Raw genomic sequence first — 17,137 nt, forward strand, 5'->3', positions numbered from 1 at the left:
TTCTATTAAGATAGATATTAAAAGAGATTTACAAAGATATAAAACAATCCCATTATTGTTTCTAACCTTTTTATTTTTCATAAAGAGTATTTATATTAACATCCAGTGAGTTTATTATTGTATTGAATTCATAGATTAAAGATTAAACACTGTCTTTGAAATATTCAGTCTTCCTATGATGTTGTGGTCTTTCTTTTAATTTATTTTGGTCTTTCATATACATCAGTTTAATAATTTTTTTCTGTAAACATTTTGCATGTATTTTGTTAGAGCTTTTTGGAATTTCATTTTCTAATTGGTTATTACTAGGGTATAAGAACATTGTTGATTTTTTTAAATAAACTTTTAATTTTGGAATAATGTTAAGATTTACAGAAAAATTGCAAAGAAGAGAGTTCCTCTACATTCCTTACCTAGTTGCCCCCATTGTTAACATTTTACTTTACCATGATACATTTGTCAAAACTAAGAAACTGACAGTGGTAACATTACTATTACTAAATTCCAGACTGGATAGATTTTATGTTTTTCCATTAATGTTTTCTTTCTGTTCCAGGACCCAGTCCAGGTTACCACATTGTTTTAAATTATCATGTATTCCCAGTCTCCTCTGATCTCTGAACAGTTTCTTAATCTATCCTTGTTTTTCATGACCTTGACAGCCTTGAAGAGTCTTGGCCAGGTATCCTGTAGAACGTCCCTTAATATGATATTTTTCTTATGATTAGACTGGGTTGGTTATAGGTTTTTAAAAAGAGTATCAGCAAAGTCAAGTGCCCTTCTCATCCTAACATGCCAGGGGGGTACATGATATTTGCATGACATCACCGATGATGATAACCTTCATCCCTTGGTTTAGGTAATGTTTGCCAGGTTTTTCCACTATAAAGTTAATATTTTTTCTCTTTCTCTGTTCTATTCTTCCTTTGGAAGTGAGGCACTAAGTATAGCCTGTCCTAAAAGTGGGGAGGGGCAGGAATTAAACTCCACTTCCTGGAAGTAGGGAAGTATCTACATTTATTATTTAGAATTTTTTGTAAGGAAGATTTGTCTCTTCTTGGCATTTATTTGTTCAATCATTTATTTATATTAGTTTGTACTCTGTATATTTATTTTATACTTTGGGTAATAATCCAATACTACATTATTTTTGCTGTTTAAATTGTTTGAGCTTTGACGATTGGGAGCTCTGCAGGCTGGGTCTTGGGTCCCTTTGATTCGACCCATCCTTTTGTCTTGTAAGTACTTCTTTAGTGTTTGGTACTATAAGAAACTCCAGGCTCATTGTTTATTTTTCTGCCCCAGCCCTGGAATCAGATATTTCTCCAAGGAGCTCTGCTTTTTTTAATTGAAGAGTAGTATTTAGAGACCAACATTTGGACACTGGACATTATTGATTTTTATATATTAATCTTATCTCTGCAAACTTACTGAATTCTCCTATTCTGGTAATTTGAATTTGTTGATTCTCCTGGGTTTTCAGTGTAGAAGCAAGGATGGAAAGTTAGAACAACAAACAACAAACAAAAAGTACCCTTGGCAAATTAGAAGTAAATACCCTTAAACCAATAAAGATTAATGACTAAAAACTTAAAATGAACATCATTAAATAGTGAATTATTAGAAGCCTTCCCATGAAAGTCAGGAACAAAAAACAAAGGATGCCTGTTGTACCTCCTGTTTAACGTTGTGCTATATTTTCTGGTAAAACAAGAAAAAATGTTATAAGAATTAGAAATAAACTAAATTTTTATTTGCCTTTTTTCTTTTAAAATAATGAATGGGTGCTGCATTATATGTCTTTTTTCTATCTGTTGTAATAATCATTGTTTTTTCTTTTACTCTATTGTTACGTTGGATTACATGAATTTGTTTTGTAAATTCTAAAAATCCTTGTATTTTGGGTATAAACTCTCTTTGATTATGATATATAAATTTTGTCTTTGCATTTTGGGTTATTCAAATTTCGCTAATATGATCTGCCAGTTTTACACTTGGACATAGGTGCAAAAATCCTAAATAAAATATTAGCAATCTGAATGTCCAGGTAAGGGGAAAATTTTAGTTTTATGGGGCTAGAATAATCTTGACATCAAAACTAGACAATCCCTTGAGCACTGTTGGTAGGAATGTTAAATGGAGCAGTCACTATAGAAAACAGTACAGCAACTCTTCAAAAAAGTTAAACATAAATTTATCATATGATCTGACAATTCCACTTCTGGATATATACCCAAAAGAACTGAAAGCAGGGAGTCAGATATTTGTACGCTTATGTTCATAACAGCATTATTTTCAATAAGCCAAAGGTAGAAGCAACCCAATTGTCCATTGATGGATGAGTAGATAAACAAAATGTGGCATATACATGCAATGGAATATTATTCAGGCTTAAAAAGGAAGGGAATTCTGACAGATGCTACAACATGGATGAATCTTGAAGACATTATGCTAAGTGAAATAAACCAGTCACAAAAGGACAAATACTGTATGAGTCTATTTATATGTGGTACCTAGAGTAGTCAGATTGAGACAGAAAGTAGAATGGTGGTTGCCAGGGGCTGTGGAGAGGGGAGAATGGGGAATTACTGTTTAATGCATACAGAGTTTCAGTTTTGGGACATGGAAAGAGTTTGGTGGATGGATGGTGGTGATGGTAGCACAACGACGTGAATGTACTTACTGCCACATACCTGTGTACTTAAAAATGGTTAAATAGTAAATTTTATGTTATGTATATTTTACCACAGTTTAAAATAATTAGACAAGATAAAGCTAGCCCCACAAAAAAACTAAAGCTTTCTTTTATTTTCTACTATCGAAAATAGTTTTTTTAAAATAAAATCGGGATTATCGTTTACTTGAATTTTTGGTGAAGGTTGCCTGTAAAATCATCTAGATCTGCTGATCTTTTTCATAATTACTTGGACGTATAAATGCTTGTCTACTTCATCATACTAAATTATATTTCTAAGAAATTGTCTATTTTGTCTGTTTTCAAGTATTGTATAAAGTGATTTATAATATTTATATACTCAAATAACAAAGAGAATTCCTACTATATGTGGGATGAGTTCTATTTATTCATATCCATCCATGCCTTGCACAATGTGGTCAGAAGTTTATCTTGAGGAACCAAAATGGCGGACTAAAACGACGTGTTCTCCCTCTTGCGAGAACACCAGAATCACAACTAGGTGCTGGACAATCATCGACAGGAAGACACTGGAACTCACCAAAAAAGATACCCCACATCCAAAGACAAGGAGAAGCCACAATAAGACGGTAGGAGGGGCGCAATCACAGTAAAGTAACTGCCACCCGTAACTGCTGGGTGGGTGACTCACAGACTGCAGAACACTTATACCACAGAAGTCCACCCACTGGAGTGAAGGTTCTGAGCCCCACGTCAGGCTTCCCAACCTGGGGGTCCGGCAACGGGAGGAGGAATTCCTAGAGAATCAGACTTTGAAGCCTAGTAGGATTTGATTGCAGGACTTCGACAGGACTGGGGGAAACAGAAAATCCACTCTTGGAGGGCACATACAAAGTAGTGTGCGCATCGGGACCCAGGGGAAGGAGCAGTGACCCCAGGGGAGACTGATCCAGACCTACCTGCTAGTGTTGGAGGGTCTCCTGCAGAGGTGGGTGGTGGCTGTGGCTCACCGTGGGGACAAGGACACTGGCAGCAGAAGTTCTGGGAAGTACTCCTTGGCATGAGCCCTCCCAGAGTCTGTCATTAGCCCCACTAAAGAGCCCAGGTAGGCTCCAGTGTTTGGTTGCCTCAGGCCAAACAACCAACAGGGAGGGAAGCCAGCCCCACCCATCAGCAGTCAAGCAGATTAAAGTTTTACTGAGCTCTGCCCACCAGAGCAAACCTCAGCTCTATGTACCACCAGTCCCTCCCATCAGGAAACTTACACAAGCCTCTCTCTTAGATAGCCTCATCCACCAGAGGGCAGACAGCAGAAGCAGGAAGAAATACAGTCCTGCAGTCTGTGGAACAAAAACCACATTCACAGAAAGATAGACAAGATGAAAAGGAAGAGGGCTATGTACCAGATGAAGGAACAAGATAAAACCCCAGAAAAACAACTAAATGAAGTGGAGATAGGCAACCTTCCAGAAAAAGAATTCAGAATAATGATAGTGAAGATGATCCAGGACCTCGGAAAAAGAATGGAGGCAAAGATTGAGAAGATGCAAGAAATGTTCGACAAAGACCTAGAAGAATTAAAGAACAAACAAACAGAGATGAACAATACAATAACTGAAATGAAAACTACACTAGAAGGAATCAATAGCATAATAACTGAGGCAGAAGAACAGATAAGTAACCTGGAAGACAGAATGGTGGAATTCACTGCTGCGGAACAGACTAAAGAAAAAAGAATGAAAAGAAATGAAGACAGCCTAAGAGACCTCTGGGACAACATTAAACGCAACAACATTCTTAATATAGTGGTCCCAGAAGGAGAAGAGAGAGAGAAAGGACCAGAGAAAATATCTGGAGAGATTATAGTCTGAAACTTCCCTAACATGGGAAAGGAAATAGCCACCCAAGTCCAGGGAGCGCAGCGAGTCCCATACAGGATAAACCCAAGGAGAAACACACCGAGACACACAGTAATCAAATTGGCAAAAAGTAAAGGCAAAGAAAAATTATTGAAAGCAGCAAGGGAAAAACGACAAATAACATACAAGGGAACTCCCATAAGGTTAACAGCTGATTTCTCAGCAGAAACTCTACAAGCCAGAAGGGAGTGGTATGATATACTTAAAGTGATGAAAGGGAAGAACCTACAACCAAGATTACTCTACCTGGCAAGGGTCTCATTCAGATTCGATGGAGAATTCAAAAGCATTACAGACAAGCAAAAGCTAAGAGAATTCAGCACCACCAAACCAGCTCTACAACAAATGCTAAAGGAACTTCTGTAAGTGGGAAACACAAGAGAAGAAAAGGACCTACAAAAACAAACCAAAAATAATTAAGAAAATGGTCATAGGAACATACATATCGATAATTACCTTAAACGTGAAGGGATTAAATGCTCCAACCAAAAGACACAGGCTTGCTGACTGGATACAAAAACAAGACCCATGTGTATGCTGTCTATAAGAGACCCACTTCAGACCTAGGGACACATACAGACTGAAAGTGAGGGGATGGAAAAAGATATTCCATGCAAATGGAAATCAAAAGAAAGCTGGAGTAGCAGTACTCATATCAGATAAAATAGACTTTAAAGAATATTACAAGAGACAAGGAAGGACACTACATAATGATCAAGGGATCAATCCAAGAAGAAGATATAACAATTATAAATATATATGCACCCAACATAGGAAGGATCTCAATACATAAGGCAACTGCTAGCAGCTCTAAAAGAGGAAATCGACAGTAACACAGTAATAGTGGGGGACTTTAACACCTCACTTACACCAGCGGACAGATCATCCAAAATGAAAATAAATAAGGAAACAGAAGCTTTAAATGACACAATAGACCAGATAGATTTAATTGATATTTATAGGACATTCCATCCAAAAACAGCAGATTACTCATTCTTCTCAAGTGCGCACGGAACATTCTCCAGGATAGATCACATGTTGGGTCACAAATCAAGCCTCAGTAAATTTAAGAAAATTGAAATCATATCAAGCATCTTTTCTGACCACAACGCTATGAGATTAGAAATGAATTACAGGGAAAAAAATGTAAAAAACACAAGGACATGGAGGCTAAACAATATGTTACTAAATAACCAAGAGATCACTGAGGAAATCAAATAGGAAATGAAAAAATACCTAGGGACAAATGACAATGAAAACATGACAGTCCAAAACCTATGGGATGCAGCAAAAGCAGTTCTAAGAGGGAACTGTACAGCTATACAAGCCTACCTCAGGAAACAAGAAAAGTCTCAAACAATCTAACCTTACACCTAAAGGAACTAGAGAAAGAAGAACAAACAAAACCCAAAGTTAGCAGAAGGAAAGAAATCATAAAGATCAGAACAGAAATAAATGAAATAGAAACAAAGAAAACAATAGCAAAGATCAATAAAACTAAAAGCTGGTTCTTTGAGACGATAAAATTAATAAACCATTAGCCAGACGCCTCAAGAACAAGAGGGAGAGGACTTAAATCAATAAAATTAGAGATGAAAAAGAAGTTACAACAGACACGGCAGAAATACAGAGCATCCTAAGAGACTACTACAAGCAATTCTATGCCAGTAAAATGGACAACCTGGAAGAAATGGACAAATTCTTAGAAAGGTATAACCTTCCAAGACTGAACCAGGAAGAAATAGAAAATATGAACAGACCAATCACAAGTAATGAAATTGAAACTGTGATTAAAAATCTTCCAACAAACAAAAGTCCAGGACCAGAGGGCTTCACAGGTGAATTCTATCAAACATTTAGAGAAGAGATAATACCCATCCTTCTCAAACTCTTCCAAAAAATTGCAGAGGAAGGAACACTCCCAAACTCATTCTATGAGTCCACCATCACCCTGATACCAAAACCAGACAAAGGTACTACAAAAAAAGAAAATTATAGACCAATATCACTGATGAATATAGATGCAAAAATCCCCAACAAAATACTAGCTATCAGAATCCAACAACACATTAAAAGGATCATACACCATGATCAAGTGGGATTTATCCCAGGGATGCAAGGATTCTTCAGTATACGCAAATCAATCAATGTGATACACCAAATTAACATATTGAAGAATAAAAACCATATGATCTTCTCAATCGATGCAGAAAAAGCTTTTGACAAAATTCAACACCTATTTATGATAAAAGCTCTCCAGAAAGTGGGTATAGAGGGAACCTACCTCAACATAATGAAGGCCTTATATGACAAACCCACAGCAAACATCATTCTCAGTGGTGAAAAACTGAAAGCATTTCCTGTAAGATCAGGAACAAGACAAGGATGTCCACTCTCACCACTATTATTCAACATAGTTTTGGAAGTCCTAGCCACGGCAATCAGAGAAGAAAAAGAAATAAAAGGAATACAAATTGGAAAAGAAGAAGTAAAACTGTCACTCTTTGCAGATGACATGATACTATACATAGAGAATCCTAAAGATGCCACCAGAAAACTATTAGAGCTAATCAATGAATTTGGTAAAGTTGCAGGCTACAAAAGTAATGCACAGAAATCTCTTGCATTCCTATACACTAATGATGAAAAATCTGAAACAGAAATTAAGGAAACACTCCTATTTACCATTGCAACAAAAAGAATAAAATACCTAGGGATAAACCTACCTAGGGAGACAAAAGACCTGTTTGCAGAAAACTATAAGGCACTGATGAAAGAAATTAAAGATGATACCAACAGATGGATAGATATACCATGTTCTTAGATTGGAAGAATCAATATTGTGAAAGTGACTATACTACCCAAAGCAATCTACAGATTCAATGCAATCCCTATCAAATTACCAATGGCATTTTTTACGGAACTAGAACAAAAAATCTTAAAATTTGTATGGAGACACAAAAGACCCCGAATAGCCAAAGCAGTCTTGAGGGAAAAAAACAGAGCTGGAGGAATCAGACTCCCTGACTTCAGACTATACTACAAAGCTGCAGTAATCAAGACAATATGGTACTGGCACAAAAACAGAAACACAGATCAATGGAACAAGATAGAAAGCCCAGAGATAAACCTACGCACCTATGGTCAACTAATCTGTGACAGAGGAGACAAGGGTATACAATGGAGAAAAGACAGTCTCTTCAGTAAGTGGTGCTGGGAAAACTGGACAGCTACATGTAAAAGCATGAAATTAGAACACTCCCTAACACCATACACAAAAATAAACTCAAAATGGATTCGAGACCTAAATGTAAGACCAGACGCTCTAAAACTCTTAGAGGAAAACATAGGAAGAACACTCTTTGACATAAATCACAGCAAGATCTTTTTTGATACACCTCCTAGCTTAATGGAAATAAAAACAAAGATAAACAAATGGGACCTAATGAAACTTCAAAGCTTTTGCACAGCAAAGGAAACCATAAACAATACGAAAAGACAACCCTCAGAGTGGGAGAAAATATTTGCAAACGAATCAACGGACAAAGGATTAATCTCCAAAATATACAAACAGCTCATGCAGCTCACTATTAAAGAAGCAAACAACCCAATCCAACAATGGGCAGAAGAGCTAAGTAGACATTTCTCCAAAGAAGACATACAGATGGCCAAGAAGCACATGAAAAGCTGCTCAACATCACTAATTATTAGAGAAATGCAAATCAAAACTACAATGAGGTATCACCTCACACCAGTTAGAGTGGGCATCATCAGAAAATCTACAAACAAGAAATGCTGGAGAGCGTGTGGAGAAAAGGGAACCCTCTTGCACTGTTGGTGGGAATGTAAATTGATACAGCCACTATGGAGAACAGTATGGAGGTTTCTTAAAAAACTGAAAATAGAATTACCATATGATCCAGCAGTCCCACTACTGGGCATATACCCAGAGAAAACCATAATTCAAAAAGACACATGCACCCCAATGGTCATTGCAGCACTATTTACAATAGCCGGGTCATGGAAGCAACCTAAATGCCCAGTGACAGATGAATGGATAAGGAAGATGAGGTACATATATACAATGGAATATTACTCAGCCATAAAAAGTAACGAAATTGAGTCATTTGTAGAGATGTGGGTGGATCTAGAGACTGTCATACAGAGTGAAGTAAGTCAGAAAGAGAAAAACAAATATCGTATATTAACGCATGTATGTGGAACCTAGAGAAATGGTACAGATGAACCGGTTTGCAGGGCAGAGGTTGAGCCACAGATGTAGAGAACAAATGTATGGACACCAAGGGGGGAAAGCCACTGGGGGGTGGGGATGGTGGTGTGATGAATTGGACAATTGGGATTGACATGTATACACTGATGTGTATAAAATTGATGACTAATAAACTGCTGTATAAAAATAAAATAAAATAAAATTCAAAAATTCAAAAAAAAAGTTTGTCTTTCAGAGGAGTGGACTTTGAGATTTTCTTTTTTTTCTTTCATTCAACAAATATTTATTCTGCACCTCTGAACCTGGGCACTGCTCTAGGGTGTGAAGTTTCCTCAGTGAACAGAATAGGTAAAAATCCCTGATGTCAAGTATTTTACATTCCAGTGGGACTTATGTATTTACTCTCCTTTTTAATTTATCTCATGAATTTCTGCTCTTGGCAGTATTATTTTCTTTCGTCTACTCGTTTTGGATATGTTGCTTTTCTTTTTCTAGCTTGATCAGCTAAATACTTATTCATTTTTCTTTATAGTATATGCCTTTAGGTTATAAATTTCTCTTAACAATCACTTTAGCTGTATGTAACTCATTACTTTTGATAAGGAATATTTTTATTTTAATTTGGTTTAAATTGAGAAAAATTTTTTCACTGTTATGTGGGATATTTCTTTACCACTTTTGATGTATCCATCCATGTGAATGGGAAACTCAGTTACTAATACTCCTAGCCCTTCCCTACTCTTCTACTCATTTGGTCTTAGGAGAGATGAAGTACCTTATCTGTGTGGTACATTTGGGAAGAATAAATTAGGGCATGCTTGGCTCAGCTTCATCTTTCTCTTGAGGTGAACCTGTCTTCAGCTCCTCCAGGACTGGTTCTGCAGTTCTAGGGGAGGGTGAGGGAAAGGCCTACTCCATTCCTGATTGTCTTTGTCTATATCTGGGTGGGTAAGGCAGTCTAATTCAGTGGTTAAGGAGAAAGTTCTATTTCTTTCTTCACCGAGTTAGGTGCTCCACCTGCTTCCATCTGCCAGTTCATGATCTTATATTCAAGTTATTTAGAATTCAGGTGGTGAAGAGACATGGTAATTGTGGTTAAATTTTGTAAACATTCCCCACCATATGTGTGAAAAGAATTGTGGGGTCCAAAGTTTTATATATGTCCGTTAGTTTGAGCTTGGGTATTTGTCTTGTCCAGTCTTTTTTTCTTTCTTTCTTTCTTTCTTTTTTATTATTTTAAAGACAGTTTTATTGAGATATAATTCACATAATATAAAATTGACCCATTTAAATCATATAGTTCAGTGGTTTTTAGTATATTCACAGAACTGTTCAGTCATTGCAATTGTCCGTGGTTTTTTGCACTCCTCTGTTCTCTAAAGCAGTGCTATGCAATAGAACGATGTTATGAGCCACGTTTATTGTAATTTAAGATTTTCTGGTAGCCAAATTAAAAAAGGTAAAAGGAAATATTTCGGTGAGATTAACTTAAATACTGTATTTATTTAACTTAATAAATCTAAAATGTATTTCAACGTTCAGTTAATATAAATAATTTAAAAATATGTTTTACATTCTTTTTGTACTAATCTTTGCAAACTGGTGTGTATTTTATACTTTTACAGCAAATCTCAATTGAGACCAGCCGCATTTCAAGTGCTCAGTAGCTACATGTATATAATGGCTACCATATTGGGCATCATAGGTCTGTGGTCTTTACTTTTTTTTTTTTTGGTCTGCTTGATCTAGAAATTACTGAGCTTGTGAATTTGTATATTTCTCCCGTAATTTTGTCATTTTTTAGGTGAAGTGTCCTTTTTATCATTGTGATAACTATTTCCTAATGATGATTTTTGTCTTATATCCTGTTTTACTTTATATGCCAACTTTTACTTAGTATTGTCATGATATAATTTTAGCTATCCCTGTATTTTTTACCTTTACTTTTGTCTTAATGTGTCATTAAGTTTTAATCTTGTGTCTTGTGAATGGTTGGAATTTTTTCTTTATCCAATATGATATACTCTTTAAAAAAAAAACTGGTGAATTTACCCCATTTGCATTTTTGTGATTTGGACTAATTTCTATTGTTTACTTTTTATTCTGTTTTTTTTTCCTACTATACAGATTTGGATTAGTCAACTTTTTTCCTCTTTCTCTCTCCCTTTCTCCCTTTTTCCTACTAGTTTGAAAGCTTATATTGTTTTTTTTAGTGGTTACTATTAAAATTTTAAAACAAACATCTACTGATTAATATATTAATAAACTGCACATTTAAATTTTACAGTTTGGTAAGTTTTGACATACATATGTATACCTGAGAAACCACCAGCACAATTGAGATAATAAAATATCAGATCAGCTTGAAAAGTTTCCTCATACTCTGTGATAATCACTCCCTTTCACCTCTTCCAAATTTTTCCTTCATGTCTCCCCTCACACCATTCCTGGGCAACCACAGGTCTGGTTTTGGTCACTGTAGATTAGTGTGCATTTTCTACCACTTTATATACAGGGATTCATAAATTACATACTCTTTTGTGTCTGCCTTCTTTCTCTCAGAATAATTATTTTGAGATTCATATATGTTATTGAATATATTGATATTCATTACTTTTTATTGCCAAGTTGTATTCCATTGTATGACTATACCACAGTTTTGTTTATCCATGTACCTGCTGATGAACATTTGGGTTGTGTCTCGTTTTTGGCTATTACAAATAAAGCTGACATAGATTTTTTTGTACATTTGTATACAAGTTTTTATATGGATATACACTTTCATTTCTATTGGCTAAATATAAGTAGGAGTGGGATGATTAGGTCATTTGGTAAATATGTGTTTAAATTTATAAGAAACCACCAAACTATTTTCCAAAGTGGTTGTACCATTTTACAATCCTTTCAGTAGTGTATCAGAGTGCCAGTTCTTCTACTTCCCTGCCAACACTTGGTATAGTCAGTCTTTTTTCATTTTAATCATTTTAATAGGTATATAGTGGTATTTGTGATTTGAATTTTCATTTTTCTCTTGACTAATTATGTTGAACATCTCTTCAAGTGCTTATTTGCCATCTGTATATCTTCAGTAGCAAAGTGTATATTCAGATATTCTGCCCATTTTTTTCTCTTGGGTTGCTTGTTTTCTTATTATTGAATTTTGAATTCTTTATGTATTCTGGATAGAAATCCCTTATGAGATGTGCAATTTGCAGATATTTTCTGCCAGTCTGTGAACTGTCTTTTATCTTTAAACAGTATCTTTTGGGGACAGAAGTCCTTAACATTGATGTAGTCAAATTTGTCAAAATTTTCTTTTATGGACTTTGTTTTTGGCATTTGGTTCTGGTCCCATGGACTTCCTTTTTATTCTTGCAAGCATAGCAATTTATATTTTTAAATATTTTGTATATTTTATCTGATATTTCTGAATATTTATAGTATATGTGTTCTGTATTAGTTCTGTCCATTTTGCTGCTAGCACCACTGAAAGTGCAGTTTAATGCATGTTATGTTTGAAAATTTTATTAGTTTGTAACTTACAGAAATTCCAAACCCCCCTCCCCCATTTTTGATCCAGTGGAGTCTTTGTAACCTGGAATCTACCATTTATATTTTTGCAAACAAATAGTTACATGTTATTTATAATGTTTTTGTCAGAGTAAATTAAAGATAATTTAGGTCATTGAATAAAAATTCAAAGGATAATTTATGGGCTAACTAATCACTAATGATAACTAATCATGGATATTTTAATTAATAGTCTCATGACTAGGGTTTAAATAAATTGAATTGATTTGTAGCAGCTATCTAGAAACATAAAAGACATTTGTTATTTTAATGGTCATTTTCTATTTGCATGTTTAATATCTGACTCCCTTTTTTTTCTGTTTTATTTTTAGATCACAAAATTTGTCCAGGATAGACATAGAGCTAGAAGAAACAGACTTCGTAAAGATCAACTTAAGAAACTCCCTATACATAAATTCAAAAAAGGTAAGTGAATATTTTTATTTTCTAAATAAAAACCCTTAGTTTATTTAATAATACATGGTGATTATACTCTAATGCAACCTTCTGAGTCCTTGCCATACCCTATGCCTAATACTCAGTTAATAATGAATGAGTGGATGTGGAAGATGGTCTTTTGCTGTGGTTTATCCTGGTGAAGGCAAGAAGGGGGTACATGGTCTTCAGAGAATTTAAAAACAATAATGAAACTGACCAAAATGCTTTTTATTATCCCCATGTGCCAGAAGTTCTAAACATCAGTAGGTAAAATACTTCCCTCCACCTGGGTGGTCTGCTCCCACTGGTCTGCCTCCCACTCTCTCTCCCACCCTACACCACCACTGTATTAACATTGCAGTAACTAAACACATAGTTTATAGTGTTGTGTTAACTAAACACAGTAGATAGCTATTATGTGTCAATATATTGTAAATGTATCATGTCATTTAATTTTCATATTTCTATGAAATGGGTACTGTAATGGGCATTATAGATGAGGAGATAGAGGGTCAGAAAGGCAAAAAATTTAATGTCTCACAGCCAGCACTAAGAGAGCTGGGGAGGGGCATGGGTCTAATACTCTAGCCAATGTAGTTTCTCCTGCTTATGCTTGGTGAGCTTTTAGTGTAGGTCCATGCTTATTAAATCTTTTTGGCCAGTAGTCCCCAGAATTTTCAATTTCTGTACCAGTAAAAATGTTCTGTTTTTTAATTCAGCAAAGAAAATGCATAGAGAGTAGAAAGGAGAAATAGAGAAGGCATTAAAACTTAATTCTGTCAACTATACTTCAATAAAAAAAAATTAGTTCTGCAAATTTTTTATTTTTCCAGGTAACAAAATGTTTAAAAAACCTACCATTTATAATAACCATAGTTTATGAAAAATATAAAATGTAACAACAAATAAATAGGAAAATCACATGTTAAAAAATAAATAACGACATTCATAAAAATGCAATGTGCTATCATCATACAGTGTGGATTAAGTAAAAGATTCATAAACCAATTTGAGGACTGGCTTTAGGAATCACTTTTTTAGACTCCATTTTGTGTGTTTATTTTTATGTTTCCTAAAACCAGGGGGAAAAAAAGAGTAAAAAAAATGATGTTGATGTTGTCCTAGGCTAAAAATGGGCATGCATAGTTGGCTTTTCTTCTGAGTAAGATAAGTAGCCATTGTAGGATTTTGAGCAGAGAAAAGATCTAAATTAAAAGTTGAGTGGGCCTTTCTTGCTGCTATGTTAAGAATAAGATGCAGAGGGTCGGGGTGTAAGCAGAGACCAGATGGGGGCCGTCACAGTAATCCAAGTAAAAGACGCATGTGGCTTGGATTGGAATGGCAACAGTAGAGGGGGTGAAGAAATCTTAGATTCTAGATACATTTGTAAGGTGGAATGTACTGGATTTATTGATACACTAGTTATGGGGAGAGGAAACAAGGATGACTCCAGATTTTTTGGTCTCAGTGACTGGAAGGATGGCATTGCCTTAAATAGAAATAAAGATGGTGGAGCAGGTTTGGGGAGGAAATTTGGGAAATCAGTGTTGGACATGTGGAATTTCACATGTTCACTAGACATTTAAATGAGTCTGGAGTTTAAGAGAGGGGTCTGAACTGGAAGTATTGATATAAAAAGATGTATTTAAATCATAAGACTGGATGAGATTACCAAGAGAATGAGTATGGATGGACAGAATACTAAAGACATATTGGGGCATCCCAACATTGAGTAAGGAAGAAGAGGAGTCAGCAGTGGAGACTGAGAAGGGGTGACTAAGTTATACAGAGGAAAATCAGAAGGAGTGGTTTACCAGAAACCAAGTGATGCAAATCTCTAAAGAGCAAGGAGCGATAGATAACCTGTGTCAAATGTTCCTGATAGATAAGTAAGATGAGAACTAATTGACCATTAGAAGTTATTATCATGATGTACAGTTTTGACAGAGTGGTCCGTCCAAAAACCTGATTGTGGTGGGTTTGAGAATGGAAGGAGAGGAACAGTAACTATAGACAACTTTTTCAAGAAACTTAACTACAAAGGGGAGCAAAGAAATAGTGTAGTAGCTGGTAGGGGAAGTTTCGTTAAGAAATAATAGTGTATTGCTGAAGGAAATTGATGACGTAGGTGATAGATGGGAGAATTGCTATAATAATGTCTTTGTGAAGGCAAGAAGGCATGGGATCTGGTGTACAAATAGGTAGATTGACCTTAGATAGGAGCATGGAGAGTTGAGCTTAGGGAAAGTAGAATATGTGGGTGCAAAATTCTGGTAGTGTTTATGGTGGTCAGGCTGTGGAAATATTCTTTACCTCCATTGTTCTCAGTGAAGTAGGAAACACAATCATCAACTGAAAGATGAGGATGGGGGAGGAGATTTTGGAGGTTTAAGAACAGAAAGGTATAAAATGTTATTCTGGGAAAGTAGATGGGCAGATGGGCTAGGGAAATATAAAACATTGCCTGGGAGCCTGAACCTCCCTTTCAGGTTCATAGTTATGAACCAATCAGCATAACTGTGTGTTTTTCTCTAGCCATGTTCATCTGTATGGAGTGGTGTTTATCCTTACCATACCTTCACATCTTTTAAAAAATGTGAAGTATAACATGTATACAGAAAAGTATATCAGACATTTTTCTGGAACCATCCAGTTCAAGAAACAGAACATTACTAGCATTGCAGAAACTACTGTGGCCCCTTCTAGATTGTAATCCTTTCCTCCTCACTGGAAGTAATCACTATGCTGGCTTATGACAGTCATTTCATTGCCTTTATCTTAAGTTTTGTCACCTATGTATGGATTCCAAAACAATATGATTTAATTTTTCCTAGTTTTGAATTGCGTTTTTGGTCTTAACCTCTTTTATTAACAATTTTTTTGGTGAAATTAACCCACTTTATTACATGTATATGTAGTTAATTCACTTTTATTTCTTTGTATAAATATTTATCCATTTTACTATTAATAGACATTTGGGTTTTTTATTTATTTTTTATTGAAGTATAGTTGATATTCAGTGTTCTGTTTTGTTTCCCCAGTTTGGGGCCATTACAGACCATACTTTTAAGAACATTCTTGTACATATATCCTGGTGTGTATGAGCATGAATTTCTTTAGAGTATATACCTAGAAGTAGATTAGCTGGCTTAGGATATACATATCTTCAATTTTATTGGATAATACCAAGTTTTTTTCAAAGTGATGATGGTACCAGTTTATATTCCCCTCAGTAGTGTATAGGAGTTCCTGTTGTCCCACATATGTACCAATATTTTGTACTGACAGCCCTTTAAATATTAGCCAATCCAATGGATTTATAAAGATAGCTCTTAGTGGTTTTAATTTACATTTCCCTCCTCGTCAGTGAGGTTAAGTGCCTGTTTATATTTTTATTTACTAGTTAGATTTTCACTTCCGTGAAGCACCTTTCATGTCATTTTCCATTGGGTTATCCTCCACTTCTTTTTTTTTTTAATTTAATTAATTAAATTATTTATTTATTTATTTATGGCTGTGTTGGGTCTTCATTTCTGTGCGAGGGCTTTCTCTAGTTGTGGCAAGTGGGGGCCACTCTTCATCGTGGTGCGCAGGCCTCTCACTATCGCGGCCTCTCTTGTTGCGGAGCACAGGCTCCAGACACGCAGGCTCAGCAATTGTGGCTCACGGGCCTAGTTGCTCCGTGGCATGTGGGATCCTCCCAGACCAGGGCTTGAACTCGTGTTCCCTGCATTGGCAGGCAGACTCTCAACCACTGCGCCACCAGGGAAGCCCTCCACTGCTTTTTACATGTAGGAGGAATTCTTCAGATGTTCTCACAACCCCACCCTGGAGTTGTGGTGTGTGGTGAATCAGTTCTTCACTGATACTTTGTGTCTTAACTGTCTTCTAGTTTGTCGCTTATGTTTTCACAGGACTAAAGTTCTTTTTAAATATATTTATTTATTTATTTATTTATTTATTTTTGGCTGTGTTGGGTCTTTGTTGCTGTATGCAGGCTTTCTCTAGTTGTGGCGAGCGGGGGCTACTCTTCATGCTGTGCGTGGGCTTCTCGTTGCGGTGGCTTCTCTTGTTGCAGAGCACGGGCTCTAGGTGCGCGGGCTTCCGTAGTTGTGGCACGTGGGCTCAGTAGTTGTGGCTCGCGGGCTCTAGAGCGCAGGCTCAGTAGTTATGGCACACAGGCTTAGTTGCTCTGCGGCATGTGGGATCTTCCCAGACCAGGGATCGAACCCGTGCCCCTGCATTGGCAGGCAGATTCTTAACCACTGCACGAGCAGGGAAGTCCCCTTATGTTCTTTTATGGTAGTGTTTTTGCATGTTTTA

The 17,137-nt window shown here is 36.0% G+C and overlaps 1 protein-coding gene across 6 annotated transcripts in view; it reads left to right on the forward strand.

The window, feature by feature from the left end:
• RNF13 (ring finger protein 13) overlaps nt 1-17,137 on the forward strand; it is a 217,034-nt gene that overhangs the window by 168,157 nt on the left and 31,740 nt on the right. For all 6 annotated transcript variants that reach the window (XM_082459618.1, XM_082459620.1, XM_082459617.1 and 3 more), the window contains one exon: nt 12,709-12,802. In XM_082459618.1, the coding sequence (XP_082315744.1) occupies nt 12,709-12,802 (94 nt within the window). The remainder of the gene's footprint in view (nt 1-12,708; nt 12,803-17,137) is intronic.

Source organism: Balaenoptera physalus, assembly GCF_965194825.1.
Source record: "Balaenoptera physalus genome assembly, chromosome: 4".
NCBI classification, from domain to species: domain Eukaryota; kingdom Metazoa; phylum Chordata; class Mammalia; order Artiodactyla; family Balaenopteridae; genus Balaenoptera; species Balaenoptera physalus.